Source organism: Lissotriton helveticus, chromosome 11, assembly GCF_964261635.1.
Source record: "Lissotriton helveticus chromosome 11, aLisHel1.1, whole genome shotgun sequence".
Lineage (NCBI taxonomy): Eukaryota > Metazoa > Chordata > Amphibia > Caudata > Salamandridae > Lissotriton > Lissotriton helveticus.
In genome coordinates, this window is record NC_136072.1 from 652635320 (window position 1) to 652651386 (window position 16067).

General features: G+C 47.2%; 1 protein-coding gene across 1 annotated transcript in view; it reads right to left on the reverse strand.

Annotated features, from left to right (window-relative positions):
• Positions 1-16067, reverse strand: part of SPHKAP (SPHK1 interactor, AKAP domain containing) — a 974320-nt gene that overhangs the window by 500411 nt on the left and 457842 nt on the right. The window contains exon 4 of the mRNA XM_078665525.1: positions 6057-6191. Within this exon, the coding sequence (XP_078521651.1) occupies positions 6057-6191 (135 nt within the window). The remainder of the gene's footprint in view (positions 1-6056; positions 6192-16067) is intronic.

Below are 16067 nucleotides of genomic sequence, written 5' to 3' on the forward strand. Positions count from 1 at the left end.
GAAGGCAATTGCACATTTCTGTAAATTTGAGATAGAAGCACTGCTCTACTATTGGTGGCTGTGAGGGCCTTCCTTGCCAGCCATTTGCTTCCCCACGGTGTTATTAGCACACACCATTCCGGTGACTCTTATTGTTATTGTTTTGAATCTGTTCTCAACCAAAGTAACCTTGGTTACTATGGAATTCACCTTTCTGTGGGGGTTCTTGAAGGAGCCTAAAGGTTAAGCAGTTATGTCAGGAACCCTTGTTGGTTTGTTTTTAAGACCCCAACCCACTCCATTAATAGCATGCTTCATCATTGTGTCTCATACTGGTACCTAAAAATAAGGAGGGGCGCCACCATTTTCAAGGAACCACTTAAGGATGTTACCTAACGGAGGTTGAGTAATATCCTTAGTGTGCCCTGGAAAATGGTCGAACCCATCCTGATGTTGAGGGAGTGAGTGAGGGTCTTATAAAACAAACCAATAAGTATTCCTGATATACCTGCTTAACCTTTATGCGCATGGTAGAGCTATAGAATATTTATGTTTTGAGGATTAATTTAGGGAGAGAATATCCTATACACCCTGCGATAAGACTTCTTCCTGCCCTCCCTTCCCCGACATAAATGTGCCAAATCGTCAGGATCTTTTGTGGGTTCTTGAAGGAAGACATCAATGTCATCTTCTTCACCGTCAAGGGATCATGACTTGCCCACCTGTTGCTCCATTGGGTGCATGTTTCTCTATCCTCAGGCTCTTTTTTGGGAGAAAGAAGGATTCCATCAGCAGGGACTCTTTGCATTCTTACCCGATGTAACACCATCCTGTGAAAGTCTGCCCTTTCTAGTTCTCTCTCCATAGTCCAAACACAGAGAAGAATGGGCCCCAACAACACAGAACGAAAGTGTGCTCTCCTTTCTCCAAGCAAACTGTCCTACACTCTCCAAAGTGCTGTGGTGCAGAATTGTCCATGCATCACTGGGGAAAACAGTATTAAAGACCCTCAGCAATTCCTGTGACCAGATGGAATCAACCCTGTTTTGGGGGACCTCTGATCCAAGTGACTGGGGCCCCTAAAGCATGTAACTGCACTAACTTGGACAGGTGGATGTTTCTGTAAAACTCACTAGTCCTCTCCTCACCAATGTTATGTTATGTTATGTTATGTTATGCACATTTATATTGCGCACAGCTGCCCCAGCTAAGGGGCGTCCTGGCGCATGGCAGGAAATGTGCAACAGTTACCGGAAACACAACACAGAAACAGGAAGGGCATTTAAAAAAGGAAAGTTTTCAAAGCTTTACGGAAAGCCAGAAGATCATCTAAAAGCCGCAGGTCCACTGGAAGGGAGTTCCAAAGCTCAGCCGCCCTGACCCGGAAAGAACGGCCACCAACCCGACACAGCCTGTATCGAGGGACCACGGCGAGGGCTTGACCTCCAGATCTCAAAGAGCGGGAAGGAACATACCACGACAGAAGATCTGCAAGAATTGGCGGACCTGCTCCCCTCAAGATCTTAAACGCCAAACACAGCACCTTAAACTGGATGCGTGATTTGATGGGGAGCCAATGCAATGATCTCAGGACACCAGAGACAGAGCTCGTTCGGGGTAGGCCAACAATGGCTCTCGCCGCAGCGTTCTGCACGCGTTGGAGGCGGGTAATCTCAGCCACATTGGTCCCTGCCAGGAGAGAGCTTGCATAGTCCAGGCGAGATAACACAGTAGCCTGGACTATCAGCTGCCTGGTGCCACGGTCAAAGAACTTCAAAATGGGACGCAGCGACCGCAAGATACCAAAACAGCAGGCCGTGATTTTCTTCGAATGGCCCACAAAACTAAGAGCAGGGTCCATCCAAACTCCCAAGTTCTTTAGTTCAGTGACCGGGCGGGGGACCGGCCCCAGTTCAACGGGCCACCACTTGTCCCCCCACAGTTCCGCCCTCCTGCCGACGATCATGATCCCTGTTTTCTTTGCGTTGAGCTGGAGACAGTTGTTCTTCATCCAGCTTGCCACCGCCCTAAGACCACTCTGAAATCTGGGGGCGTCCCGGTCCGCATCCCCGCTGATCGTAACCGCTAGCTGAGTATCGTCAGCATACGAGACCATGGTCATGTCCCATTGCTTGACGATCTCAGCCAGCGGTCTCACGTAGAGATTGAACAACGTGGGACTCAGCGAGGAGCCTTGCGGGACCCCCTGTCTCAGAGGATGGAATTGGGACTGGAACGGTGGCAGGGCAACGCTAAAGAAACGATCGTTCAGGAAGGAGCGAAACCACTGGAGGGCAGAACCACCCAGCCCGATCTCCTCCAGGCGATGCAACAGGATAGGATGGGATACAGTATCGAACGCGGCGCTCAGGTCTAATAAAACGATCGCCGCTGTCTGACCCACATCCATCACTGTGCGAAGGTGTTCAGCCATGGAGAGAAGGGCGGTCTCCGTGCTGTGGCCAGCACGGAAGCCGTTCTGGGTGGGGTCCAAGATGTTGACCTGAGTGAGGTGGGCCGAAAGAACTTTGTTGACATGGGCCTCCATTACTTTGGTAGGCCAGGGCAGCAAAGAGATAGGCCGATAGTTTTCGGGCTTATCTGGGTCTAAAGAGGGTTTCTTTAAAATGAGAGGAACCACCGCCCGCTTCCAACTAAGGGGAACCGTGCCAGACTCCAACGAGATGTTGATCAAGGAGTGTACCGTGGTCCGACCCAGGAACGACTGATCCCTGAAAAGAGCCGAACTAAGGGGGTCAGCGGGGGACCCAGATTTCACCTGCTTTGCCAAGATGTCGAACCCTTCAGATGTCAACAGGGGCAGCGCGTGCAAGGCAGTTTCTCCATAGATGTTAGTCGGAGACTCCACTGGGGGCCCTGTAGACGGAAAGGCCTTGTAGATGTTTTGGACCTTATCCTGAAAGAACACCGCGAGGGCCTCACAATGCGCGGTAGAGCCAATCGTCGGGGCACCGGGGCGTTTAGCTAGAAGATCCTTCATCAGTTTAAAAATAGTGTTCGAGGGATTAGAGCTGTTGCCAACTTCGGCAGTGTAGTAAGTTGCCCGAGCACGGCACACAGCCCGATGGTAAGATTTGACGGAGGCGAGATAAATAGCTTTTTTCCCCATGTCGTACGCCTTCCGCCATGCCCTCTCTGCACGCCTACAATCCGTTTGTGTTGTTGACTTCTTACAACAGCTGGGTTCAAATTCAGTTCATTGGCTTTGCTATACACACCTCCCTGGCACTGCACCAGTAAACCACATCGAAACGCAGTTTCAAACACTATCTGTCTAAAAAAACAGCATGGATGCCCACTCTGGAGGGTCATCTCTGAATCTGATAGCTTTTATGGGGCGAAAAAAAGTCACGGAGAAGCTACCAAAGCATACAGCTTATCAAAAGAAGTCCCATCAACTTGTCTGACCATTCCCACAGATTAACTCTTGCTGTGAGTCAGTCTCTGAAAATTGAAGGGCTTTCCAAAGGACACCAAGAAAGCACAATTTCTAATGAGGAAGATGCTAACTTACAACAAAATGGGAGTAGAATCATCCCTTGTAATGACAAGCAAGCCCAGGTTTTATTGTTGACCTGTCGATTCTGGTAATAAAGTTGCTTTGAGTTTCCCATTTCAGAGCCATGACTCATCTAAAAGGAAAGGCCAAGAGCCCACTAAGAATGTTAAAAAAAAGTCCGTTGAAATTAACATGTGTTCAATATAAAATACGTTTTATTTTGCCCAAGGCAGAAAGGAGCATGATTTACTGACAACAAAAACTACATATAGCTTATTAAAAACCCTTCTTAAATTAACACCACTAATCTCTGCAATCCCTTCAGAAGAAAATGATTTATAGCACAGAGGTTCGCTTCTTAAAGTACTTTGTAAATCTACATCTACTGGTCTAAAAACTCACATGATGCAGATTTACACTTTCTGGAATTTACAACAGTTTCCAGAAGTAGCTGAAAACAGGTTTGCAGATCTACTTCTGTAAAACGTTTGCAAATTGCAATCAAAGGAAAATATGGGTTCATGAGTTAAAAACAAGGAAATATAGATGCACATTTTATTTTTGCTGCACATGGAATGTTTTCCCTGTGGTGAAACCCTTTACCCCAAGGCAGGCACCAATTTTGGGAGTGTTTCCATCCCGTTCTAAGGACGTACTCCAGCCATTTGCAGGAGTAAATCTCTGACCTTTTTAGGGTTAGCAGAGATTGGAGTGGCATTTGTAATCACCAACAGTGGCAGAATTGCCAACATTTTGTGCCGGGTTTGCGTCACAAATTGGTACAAAATATATATTTTTTTTTATTAACTTTCCAGTGCAAAACGTGTTTTGCGCTGGAAAGTTTCCTGAAAGTAACACAAAGTAGAGATTTGTACTGCTGTCTATTACTTAGTGACAGGGGAGGTGCTCAGGTGGTGGTACATTGGTGTTCCCATGCAACCGCCCTTGGTTTGTGATCCAACTCTATCTACTAACAATAATAGGCAGAATTTTGAAAATATAAATAACAACTCTTTGAGGCAGGTGTGAAAAGGAGAAATACTTGTATTTCTTAAAATGTTATGACTTTGCATGTGTGCTGCCTTGTACAGCATACATCTGAAGTGGGAAGAGTTTTAAAGTTTGTCTAGGCATATTATTTTGTACTGGAAGGGTTTCCTTGCAGTACCAAATCTATGCTAGACTCACACAGACACCCTTGCACTATGGTTTAAAGGTGTGTGTGTGGCGCTGGATAGTGAATTTTGCGTGAACGCTAGGAGAGAGACGTGGACAGTGCATACCTTATTAGATACAGCACTTTCCTGCTCTCTCCTCCTCATGCAACACAGCGCTGCATCTTTGGTTGCTGTGCTGCGTTGTGTGAATCTGAGCCACAGACAGGTATGTTTGTTGGTGTCAACAAACTCACAGGCGCATGCCTGGGACCGCTGCCCAGGTGAGTAGATTTACTGACGTGAACATTTTCAGTTAGTAATGGGCATATGTATCAAAAACCGTTATTGCGATTCTCAAATAGCGATTTTTAGAGAATCGCTATTTGAGAATCGCAAAACGGGATGTAATAAAAAATTTGAAAATATTTTGCGATTCTTTTGCATTCCTTAATTTCGGTTAGCAAATTGTGAATCGCAATTAAGTAATACCTTCCCATTCATTCCTATGGGCTAGGAGGCCTATAGGAATGAATGGGAAGACATTCTCAATTTGCAATTCGCAATTAGAGAATCGCAAATTGAGAATGCAATTTCAAGGGTGCCAGGGTGTCTAAAGGACACCCTGTTGCTCCCCTGAAATATGTATATGTGCACATGTGGCGCACATACATGCCGTAAGGGCATGTATGTGTGGCACATGGCACTTTGAAAAAGCAAAAAAGACCTTTTTTCAAAGAATTCGCAAAATACCACCAACTGTCAGTTGGTGGTAATTTGCGATTTCTTATGCCAAATTCGCACAACTTAGGTGCTTTCCACATCGCATTTAAGGAATCGCAATTTGCGATTCCTTAAATGTAATCGCAAAATAGAGAATCACAAATTTTGCGATTCTCTAATTTGCGATGCCCTTTTGGGATGATACATCCCAAAAGGCTTTTTCCCATTCGCAAACGGGACGATTCTGAGAATCGGCCCGAACAGGAAAAGGGCTTGATACATATGCCCCCTAAATCCTTTATAAATCCTAAACCAATTTTTGCGAATTTAAGAGGAGTTTTTTCATTAGGTAAACATTTTCTTGTCATGCATGTAATCTACAAGCAAATAGTTTTAATAATAAGGCCAAGCAAGAGCAGCAATGTTTTAAAAGTAAAGCAAACAATTTTGTTTTCGTATGATGGGTGCATTTCGATAATATTTTGTCATTGTTTGCTTCAATTATTTTCTGTTGCAGTTATCTGATGATAGCAGGCCTATTTTGAGCACGTTTTTCTTTCTTGATTGAGCTATAATTCTGTTTACGACAACGCTGTTGTCATTACTTTCTACAATAAGTACTTACAATCATTGCCTTTCCATGTTATCCTCATTCTCAAAGATTAACGTACATTTCCTACCTGGGGGACTTCAAAGCCAGCATGGAGGTTTCTCGAAGTTAATCCGCTCAGCAAGACTATTTCATTTTCTTTCGGCTGTTGTACATTTAAGCAGCTGATAAGCTTCGGGAGATCCGGAGAGACACTGGTCAGTTTCTGCAGGATGAAACAAGCACAGTACGTTTGAGACAGCAACGCACTAATGTCCTGACTTCAGAGCAAGCCCTTGGTCTTTAATGAACAACTTCAAAGCAAACGGTTGTTGACCTTGAAACATTAGTCATTCGACCAGTACAAGATGGCCGACCTTACTCAACGGCCATTTCAAGGCTCCATGTCCTACATTTTTGAGGGAGGGGAGGAAAAAAGGAGGTAGGTCAGGGATGTTTTCATTCAGAGAAATGAATCCGTACATTTCACATTTATCACCACATGAAAACGTTATTATAAGTCAACTACCTCATTACAAGGAATTGTTGGCAAGGATGGGTACAGGTTTTAATGACAGCTGTGAAATACGCGTTTTTTGCAAGGATGGGTACAGGTTTTAATGACAGCTGTGAAATAAGCGTTGGGAAAGCCAGTAAGTTTGGCCTTGGCAAGTTGGTACGATGGCGCATTTTTGTGACCGTTTTTAATTGAAAGCAAATGCCACAGAGAAGAAAAGCAAAATTAAAACATGCAGGTCCCTAAATCTGATGCCATATGCTTGCAATACCAAAATATTTGCATATCATGTTAATAGGTTAGTGTGGTTGTCTCATTGCAGGTAAGCATTGAAAGAAACCCTTTTAAGTTTTAATGAGCATCACAGGAAAATGTGATTGTTATTGCTGTGGAGAAAAGGTGAAAATGCTTTAACTTTCTGAAACCTGATGGCAAGGATGATTAATAAAATAATAAAAAAGGATTACCGAACAAAAACAAACATTATTGGGAAAGTAGAGCATTGGACAAGCACAGTCACAAAACTGCACTTCTTTCAGGTAGATGTGCACACGTGATAAAGCTTAAAATGCCATCATTCACAGTACAAGACAGGCAATTGCCGAAGTAGGCGGATCCATTACCTCGTGCAGTGCGCTGTAGTTGGAAGATGCAAAGGGTGAATGACAGTTGAACAGGCCAGTGGATGAATAGGGTCGACCGAAAGCCCCTCTATGTATGTATACATTTTTTATTTATCAATTGTTTCATTTCATGAGGTTGTTGAGTACTTCAGATGCTTCCAGATTAGACCTAAAAACAACTGTGAAGACAGCTGTCTATCATTTGTTTTAAAGCGAAGTGCACAATTTTGATAATAAAGGCCTGGTATTCTTCTATTAGGTGAGATAGGGCTGTGGTCCTATGGTGCAATCTACTGATAGTGAAAAGTTTCTGAAAAGGGGGAAAAGAGTGCCTTTTTTCACTTTTCACTTTAGATGGCAAAATGTTATTTACATTTAATGCTGGAAATTCTTGCATCATTACGGTCTTAATTTTTATCTATTTGTTACATTCATATGACTGTTAATGCTTACAATGTATACTTTATATAAATCAATCATAATAGCCAAGGCACAAACTCATCTCTAGGTTTGCAGATTGCCACAATTGCTGAACACAAAGGCTGCATAGCCTTGATTGTACCTCATGCCTTTTTCTTTCACCTCAACAACCCTGTAAATTAAATGCTACTAGTGAGCTCCTGCATCCATGGTGCCAGCGACTGAAGTAGCATGGCAAACATATCACAGACCTACTATTGCAGCCTGTGTGTGCAGTTTAAAACTGCCTTTTCGACCTGGCAAAATAAACTTTTTGAAAGGCTAGAACAACCATTTTAATACTTATACGTCACTCATAGGGTACGCTCTAAATGCCTATATGGCAGGGTGCACAGTAGCGCAGTATTTAAAATGTAGGACATATATACATAATATAATATTTATATGTCCTTGCAGTGAAAAATCTCAAAAGTCATTTTTCACTGTGGCAAGGCTGGCCCTCCAATAGAAAAGCAATGGAACATTATTGTATCTTTATTACACCTTTTACTGCATTACACTTCAGTTTGGGACAAGCTAGAAAAATGATTCAAGGGATCATTGGAATAGGAATGTAAAATCCAACCTAATGGTCAAGTCAGATTTTATATTACTATTTTGAGAATGACACTTTTAGAAAGTGCTAATGTCCAGTGTCACCTGGCTGTTAATGGTTTGTCTGTGGTGGGATGTATATTCCCCCCAAGTAGTGGACACAGTGCCTGGGTATGGAAAGTTGAGGCTCTTCCTGACAGGATGGCTGGGAAGGAGCTGTGCTCCTGTGTAAGGAAATGCTTCTTGTTGCATGATCACCCCAAGTTTTTGGTTCATGCTGCTGGTTGTTCGACTCTGTAAATGCACTGAGTCCTGTCTAACAGGCCTCAGTTCCAGTCCTCTGACCCTTTAAGAGTACATATCTAATCCGCTCACCCTCAATTGCCATAAATTAACTTACCTATAAGGCCCTAGTATAGGGTACCCAAAGCCTATTTTTTAAAGTGTCACTCATCGACTGCAATACTTATTGTGCCACCACAAGTATGTTCAAACCAGAGCAGAACTCCCTAAATCCATTGCAGGCTGGCAGAGTAGTTTAACTCAACTTTATCATTTAACATAATGGCAAAGCTCAAACCTTCCTATTTAATATATATGGCACCCCTAAGTCAGGTCTAGAGAACCCTAAGGCAGGGAGCTATATATTAACAAGCATTTTCAATGCAATAGGTCTCGCATTATTTAGGTTTGAGCAGTTCGCTTTGAAAATGATAATGCTGTTAGTGCTAGTTATGGATGTGCAATCATAATTAAATGTACGCATGTATAATGCGTAGGTGTATTAAAAGTTGAATTAGAGATAATGGTTGTTGAAAAAGTAGTTATTAAATAATGTGAATAATGTATTAAGTTTGCAAATGGCTCCAGGCTGGGGCGTGTGTGCACCCTGCACTGTGGGAGTTTAGACCCTGAGATGTGCGCACAGGAACAGAGGGTGCTTGCAATGCACACAGGAACTCACAGCCTCAGCCGGACACACATGAGCTCAGAGCCTCGGCCGTGCACACATCAGCCCAGAGCCTCGGCCGTGCGAACAGGAGCTCAGAGCCTCGGCCGTACACACAGGTGCATGCACAAATCAAACTTTGCCTCAGCCGTGCTTACAGGAGCATGCACACATCAGACCAGAACCTCAACCGTGCATACAGGAGCTCAGAGCCTGAGTCGTGCATACAGGAGCTCAGAGCCTCGGCCGTGCATGCAGGAGCTCAGAGCCTCGGTCGTGCATTCAGGAGCTCAGAGCCTCGGCCGTGCACATATCAGCCCAGAACCTCGGTCGTGCATACAGGAGCTCAGCACCTGAGCCCTACATACAGGATCTCAGAGCCTCGGCCGTGCACACAGGAGTTCAGAGCCTCGGCCGTGCACACAGGAGCTCGGAGCCTCGGCCGTACACACAGGTGCATGCACTTATCAAACTTTGCCTCGGCCGTGCACACAGGAGCTCAGAGCCTGAGCCCTGCATACAGGAGCTCAGAGCCTCGGCCATGCAAACATCAGCCCAGAGCCTCGGCCGTGCACACAGGAGCTCAGAGCCTTGGCCGTACACAAAGGTGCATGCACACATCAAACTTTGCCTTGGCTGTGCACACAGGAGTTCAGATCCTCGGCCGTGCACACTGGAGCTCAGAGCCTTGCACGTGCACACAGGAGCATACACACTTTAGCCCAGGCCAAAGCCTCGGCCTTGCACACCCCTGCCCCACAACGCTCTTATTCGGTGCCAGGCAGGGTAGCTAGTCAACTAACTCTCCTGTCAGTTCCAAACACGCACTTGGCTAGGGAGGGGGGGTTGTGTGCATGTTCCTGTGTGTATTACTGTGTGTGTTCGTGTCTGCACGCGTGTGTGTGTGTTCGTGCCCTCTGTACCCCACATAAATGCCTTGGGACAGAGGGCACTATGCTATGGGAGACTCACCACCAGCTGACCGGCACTGCGCTCCGGGCACCTGTGGACCTGTGAAAAGAACCCTCCCCCACAGGGCGGAGGAGGAGGGCAACACGGGAGACTCACAGCCCCACCACCAGCTGAGCAACTGCAGCACCTGTGGAAGACCCCCCACACCAGATTTAAAAGGCTGTGGGGGAAGGGCACCCCGGGGGACGTACACCCTCACCACCAGCCGACCCATGCAGCACTCTGTGCCCCTGTGGAAGAACGCCCCCGTACACAGATGTAAAGGCATCATGTACAGATGTCCCAGGGCCCCTCACATACACTGGACGTTACACCTTCCTGTACAGATGTTCCAGTACAGATGTTCCAGTGCCCCTCACGTACCTGGGACGTTACATCTTCATGTGCAGATGTCCCAGCATCCCTCACATACACTGGACGTTACACCCTCGTGTACAGACTTCCCATTACCCCTCATCTACACTGGACGTTACACCCTCGTATGCAGAAGCCTGAGCACCCCTTACATGCACAGGGCTTTACAAACACATGTACAGAGCACCAAGCACCTCACACCTACATGAGACATGTGCAAAGCTCCGGGGCACAGCTCGCTTGCACGGGACATTATAGCTCACTTGTATGGGACGTTACGCCACTGTGCATAGAGCTGCGGACACAACTGCTTGCACTAGACATTACATCCTCGTGTGCAGAACTTCGGGCACAGCTCGCTTTATGGGACATTACACACTCGTTTGCAGAGCTCCGGGCACAGCTCGTTTGTACAGGACATTACACCACAGTGCATAGATCTGCGGGCACAGCTCGCTTGCACTGGACGTTACACCCTCATGTGCAGAGCTCTGGGCACAGCTCGCTTGCACGGGACATCAGACCCTCGTTTGCAGAGCTCCGGGCACAGCTCACTTGCACAGGACATTACACCCTCGTTTGCAGAGCTCCTGGCACAGCTCGTTTGTACAGGACGTTACATCACCATGCATAGGAGCTGCGGGCTCAGCTGGCTTTCACTGGACGTTACACCCTCGTGTGCAGAGCTCCGGGCACAGCTCGCTTGCACGGGACGTTACACCCTCGTGTGCAGAGATGCGGACACCCTGACCTGTCTGATTCACGGAGTGATCCTGACATACTTGAGTTCGGGTTGCTCCAAATGTGAGCCTATGGTGACCCTTTGAGCTGACGTACATGCTCTGTGAGTACACATGGAGGCACGTGGGGCCCTGTGGATGGCCACAAGGCGAGGGCAGGAGGGTGTGCAGGGCTGGGACAGCCATAGGAGATATTACACATACACGCAGCTCGAGTCCTGTCACTTTAGGGAGGGATTGATGTTCACTTGGGATAGCCAAGCCGAGGGTTTACACCCACCTGTCCAGAGATCGCGTCACCTTGCACGAGCACACATCTCTGATTGTGGGGTACTGGGTATAGGTACCGGGGGGCACCTGGGATAGCCAAGCTGGCAGTTTACACCCACCTGTCCAGAGATCACGTCACATGCACGAAAGTACTCTGCAAGCACACCGGGTGGGTGTGCACCTTTCAAGTGTACTCTGCACACACATAGGCCTGTATGCACCTCCCGAGAGTACTCTGCATGCACACGGGTCGGTGTACACCTCCCGAGGGTACTCTGCATGCACACGGGCGGTTGTGCACCTTCTGAGGGTACTCTGCATGCACATGGGTTGGTGTACACCTCCCGAGGCTACTCTGCACGAACACAGGCGGGAGTGCACCTGCCGAGGGTACTCTGCATGCACACGGGCGGGTGTACACCTCCCGAGGGTACTCTGCATGCACACGAAGAAGAAGACGCAACCAGAGCCCGACCTTTGGTGGGGTTAGGTACTATGGAGGGAACGGCGGTGGAGGTAAGGAGTTGTAAAGTTGGGTCAATTGAACAAGAAATACCATGTTGAGGGTCGTCTGTCACCCAACTTCAAGGTACTTGCTCTTCCATCTTCCCTACAGCTCAAGGCTTCTTTCAGCATCCTTCTCGACGCCCCCGCATGCCAGTTCACATCACCCAATGCAGCTTTAAAAACTTCTGCCTTTGAACTGTTCAGCCCAAGCATGCATAGCTGTATAAAGAAACACAGAGGCAGAGATGAGGGGGAAGAGGGGAGGGGACCAAAGGGGAGTGGGGAAGGAGGAGAAAGGCGACCACGAAACTGAAAGCGATTGCCTTTGTGAAAAACAAAGGAGTGAGTGGTGCCCGCGTCCATATGCTTTCAATTATCGCGCCCATGTCTGGGCATGATAATTGAAACCATATGGCAGAAAATGCGCGTAATAGACACCAATAGGCCAGGGGCGAAGCTATGCGCCCGCCTCTGGCCTATTGGTGTCTATTTTACAAAAGAACATGCAGGGAAAGGCCAAAAGCAGGCCGCAAAGGTAAAATCACACACACAAGCGTGTGCATTTTCCAGGTCCATTTTCAAAACCAGGACAAAAGGACTCTCGCTGTGCGAACACTACTGCGCAGTGTATCGCTAGGCGCGAGACCTAAAAAGCAGGACGTGTTTTGCATGTTCTGACTGTAAAAAACCCAGATTGTCATTTTTACTGTGGAAAGGTATGTACCCTTATTGGCAAGTGCGTTACATGCTGGCAACTCAGCAGTGCTAATGCCTGACGGGGACTCCTAAATATGGTACTTCAAGTTCTCAACTGAATAATTGCATTAAACCCAACTGTTACACATGGGCATCTCTAGTTGGCAGAGTTAGGTAACCTTGCCCAAGATGGGACCCTTCTTTCTAGTCAGGGTAAGGAGATTAACCCCTGCTCACCCCCTTGGAAGCTTGCACAAGCAGACAGGCTTATCTCAAAGGCAATGCTTAAAGTATTAGTACCCAAACACACAGTAACATAGAGACAACACCACAAATGGACACCACACCAGTTTAGAAAAATAAAGTAGCTTCATCTAAACCAAACAAGACCAAAATGACAAAAATCCAACATACATGTAGCAAGATATCACTTTTAAAACGGTGACTTACAAAATAGGACTGTAGAAAGAAATAGCTCCACCTGGGTCTATTACAACGTCATGACAGGCCAAATTCAAAGCATGGCGCTGACTGCGAGGTGTGCGGGTTGGGCACAGAGTCACACGGACCCCAAACAACAGTACTTTGGAAAAGAAGTCCACCTGCGATGCATGGAGTTGTGGAGGTGAGACATCGATGGCTGAGGCAAAGCTGGCTCCCTTCTGCCACAGGGAAAGTGAGATGTAGAGTCCGTGGGAAAGTGAGAAGTCCAGGACAGGAGAGGTTAGGCTTCGTTGGTGATGAGGCGTCAGTTCCGGTGAGGCACTGCGAAGTAGGAGAATCTGTGAAGTCACCCTCGTCAGTTATCGGCTCTGTGATAAAATGATGCTGGTGCTGGCAGTGACTACGTCAGTGCGAGCACTAGCATCAGGAGGGCTGATAACTCCAGGCATCAGCAGGCATCAAAGGGCATCGGAGCTGCGGTGCAGGCAGCGCAGTGCATAGTGCACTTTAAGAGTGGTGCCCCTGGCCTCGATGTAGGTCATGGCATCACTGGTGGCATCACTGATAGCGATGGTGTTGTTCTTGCTTTGCAGCACTAACCATGCAATTCTCAGGGCCCAGGAACTGGCACCATTTTGAATATAGGAGTCCACAGAGGAGTCCAAGTGCTTGTCAGTAAGTTGCAGGTGAAGTCTTCGTGTCCTTGAGACTACAGAACATAAGGCAAGCACAAAAAACCCTTGGTTATTCTTTTCAAGCAGGTTCACAGCAAAGTCCAGTCTTTGTTCTCTCTTTGGCAGATGCAGCAACTGCAGGCCAAACCAACAAAGCAACAAAGCAAAGAGGCAGTACTCCTCTTTCCAGATGTCCAGCTCTTCTCCTTGGTAGAGGGTTCTCTTGAATCCAGAAGTGATCTAATTCTCTAATGTCTAAGGTCCCATTTTCTCATTGTTCTCTTTGTTGCAAGGGTCTCTGATTCCAGTCCAAGCCAGTTCTGTCCTCTCAGGCCCAGCTTCCCTACAGGAGGTGGAGGCAGCATTGTGCAAAGGAGACCCAGCCCACTCAGGTGCTAGTGAAACTCATCCCACTACTCTAAATGCAGACCAGGTCTATTCAGTCCAGGTATGAGTCACCCAGCAAAGGCAGGGCACACCTCAACCTCCCCCCTTGGGACTGTCTAGGGTGAATGCATATCCCCAGCTCCTGTCACTCCAAAACCAGACAGTGAATACACAAACAGGCAGAAGCACACAGAATGGTTGAGCAAGAAAATTCCCACTTCCTAAAAGTGGCATTTTCAAACACACACTTTAAAAACCAGTGTTACTAAATGATGTGTCAGTAAATTCTGAGTTCATAGAGCCCAAATTCCATTTCTCTGTCTTTTGCCAATGGAATGTTACACTTGTAAGATGTTACAGTACAATTCCCATGTTAGCCTATGGGACAAACATCCTTTTAACGGTGAAAACCGAAATACACAGTATTTCACTATCAGGAAATGTGAAACACACGAGTACATGTCCTACCTTTAACATAGACTGCACCCTGCCCATGGGGGTACCTTGGGCCTAACTGAGGGGTGCCTTAGATGTATGAAAAGGGACGGTTAGGGCCTGGCAATTGGGTGCACTTGCCAGGTCAACATGGCAGTTCAAAATTGCGTGAGCAGACACTACAGAGGTAGGTCTGAGATACATTTACAGGGATACTCATGTGGATGGCACAACAAGTGTTGCAAGCCCATTGGTAGCAGTTGATTTACACCTGGTGGGCACATTCAGTGCACTTTACTAGGGACGTACCAGTAAATCAAATATGCCAATCATGTGCCTCGAGCACTGGCACTGTGCACATGTCAGATTTCAGGGCATCGAAAGTGATCTGACAGGCATCAGTCAAGATCACTTTCCTTGGCTGCTTCTTTAAAGTCAGCTCGGTCAAGGGGGAAACAATGGGGCCATAACCCTTGACAAACCGTCTATAGTAGCTGGTGAGACCTAAGAAGGTTCTCACCTATGTCTCGATCTTGGGGGGCTCCCAAACCAGAATGGCGTCAATCTTAGGCTGCAGGGGCACCAGCTGGCTGCTTCCTATCTGATGCCCTAAGTACACCTCACACCCCTGCCCTATCTGGCACTTAATGACCTTGAGAGTGAGGTCCACCTTCTGCAGAGCGTTCAACACTTCACAGAGATGATGCAGGTGTTCCTCCGAGCTGTAGATGAACACTGTAATGTCATCCCGGTAGGCGGCACTGAATTCCTCCAACCCGGACAATAGCTGGTTGAGCAGTCACTGGAACATGGCAGGGGTGTTCTTCAACTCAAAGGGCATGACCTGGAACTGGCAATGCCCCTCTGGTGTTGAGAACACAGACATTTCTTTAGCTCCATGAGTTAAGGCAATCTGCCAGTACCCCGACGTTAAGTCAAACATGCTGAGGAACTTGGTAGCTCCCAACCGATCAATGAGCTCATCAGCTCTGTTCCTGGTGACGGCATTGAGCTCACAGTAGTCCACACAGTACAGAAGTTCAGGAATGGCATTGGGTGTAGCACTTTCGGAACTAAGAACACTGGTTTAGCCCAGGGGCTGCTGGAGGGATCTATCACCCCTAACGGCAACATCTTGTAAACTTCTTCCTTGATGCTAGCCATGACCCTATCAGTCAACCTGTAGTGTTGTGTTTTACAGGCACACTGTCCCCAGTGTCCACATCATGGACATGCCAGTTGGTAACTCCTGGGGTCAGGAGCAACAGGGAGATGTACTGTCCCAGCACCTGGTGACAGCCCCTCTGCTGCTCTGCTGTCAAGGTGGGAGCGAGGCTCGCCATTCACTGGCCCATCATGCTCCTGGGCAGCTAGGTGGTCAGGATGAGGCTCACTCTCCTCCTCCATTCCATCATCTATTGCCAAAAGCATAGTCATTTTAAACCTCTCAAAGTGAGGTTTGAGGCAGTTTATGTGCAGGACACTCAAAAGTTTCCTAGGAGTCTGCAAGTTCACCAGGC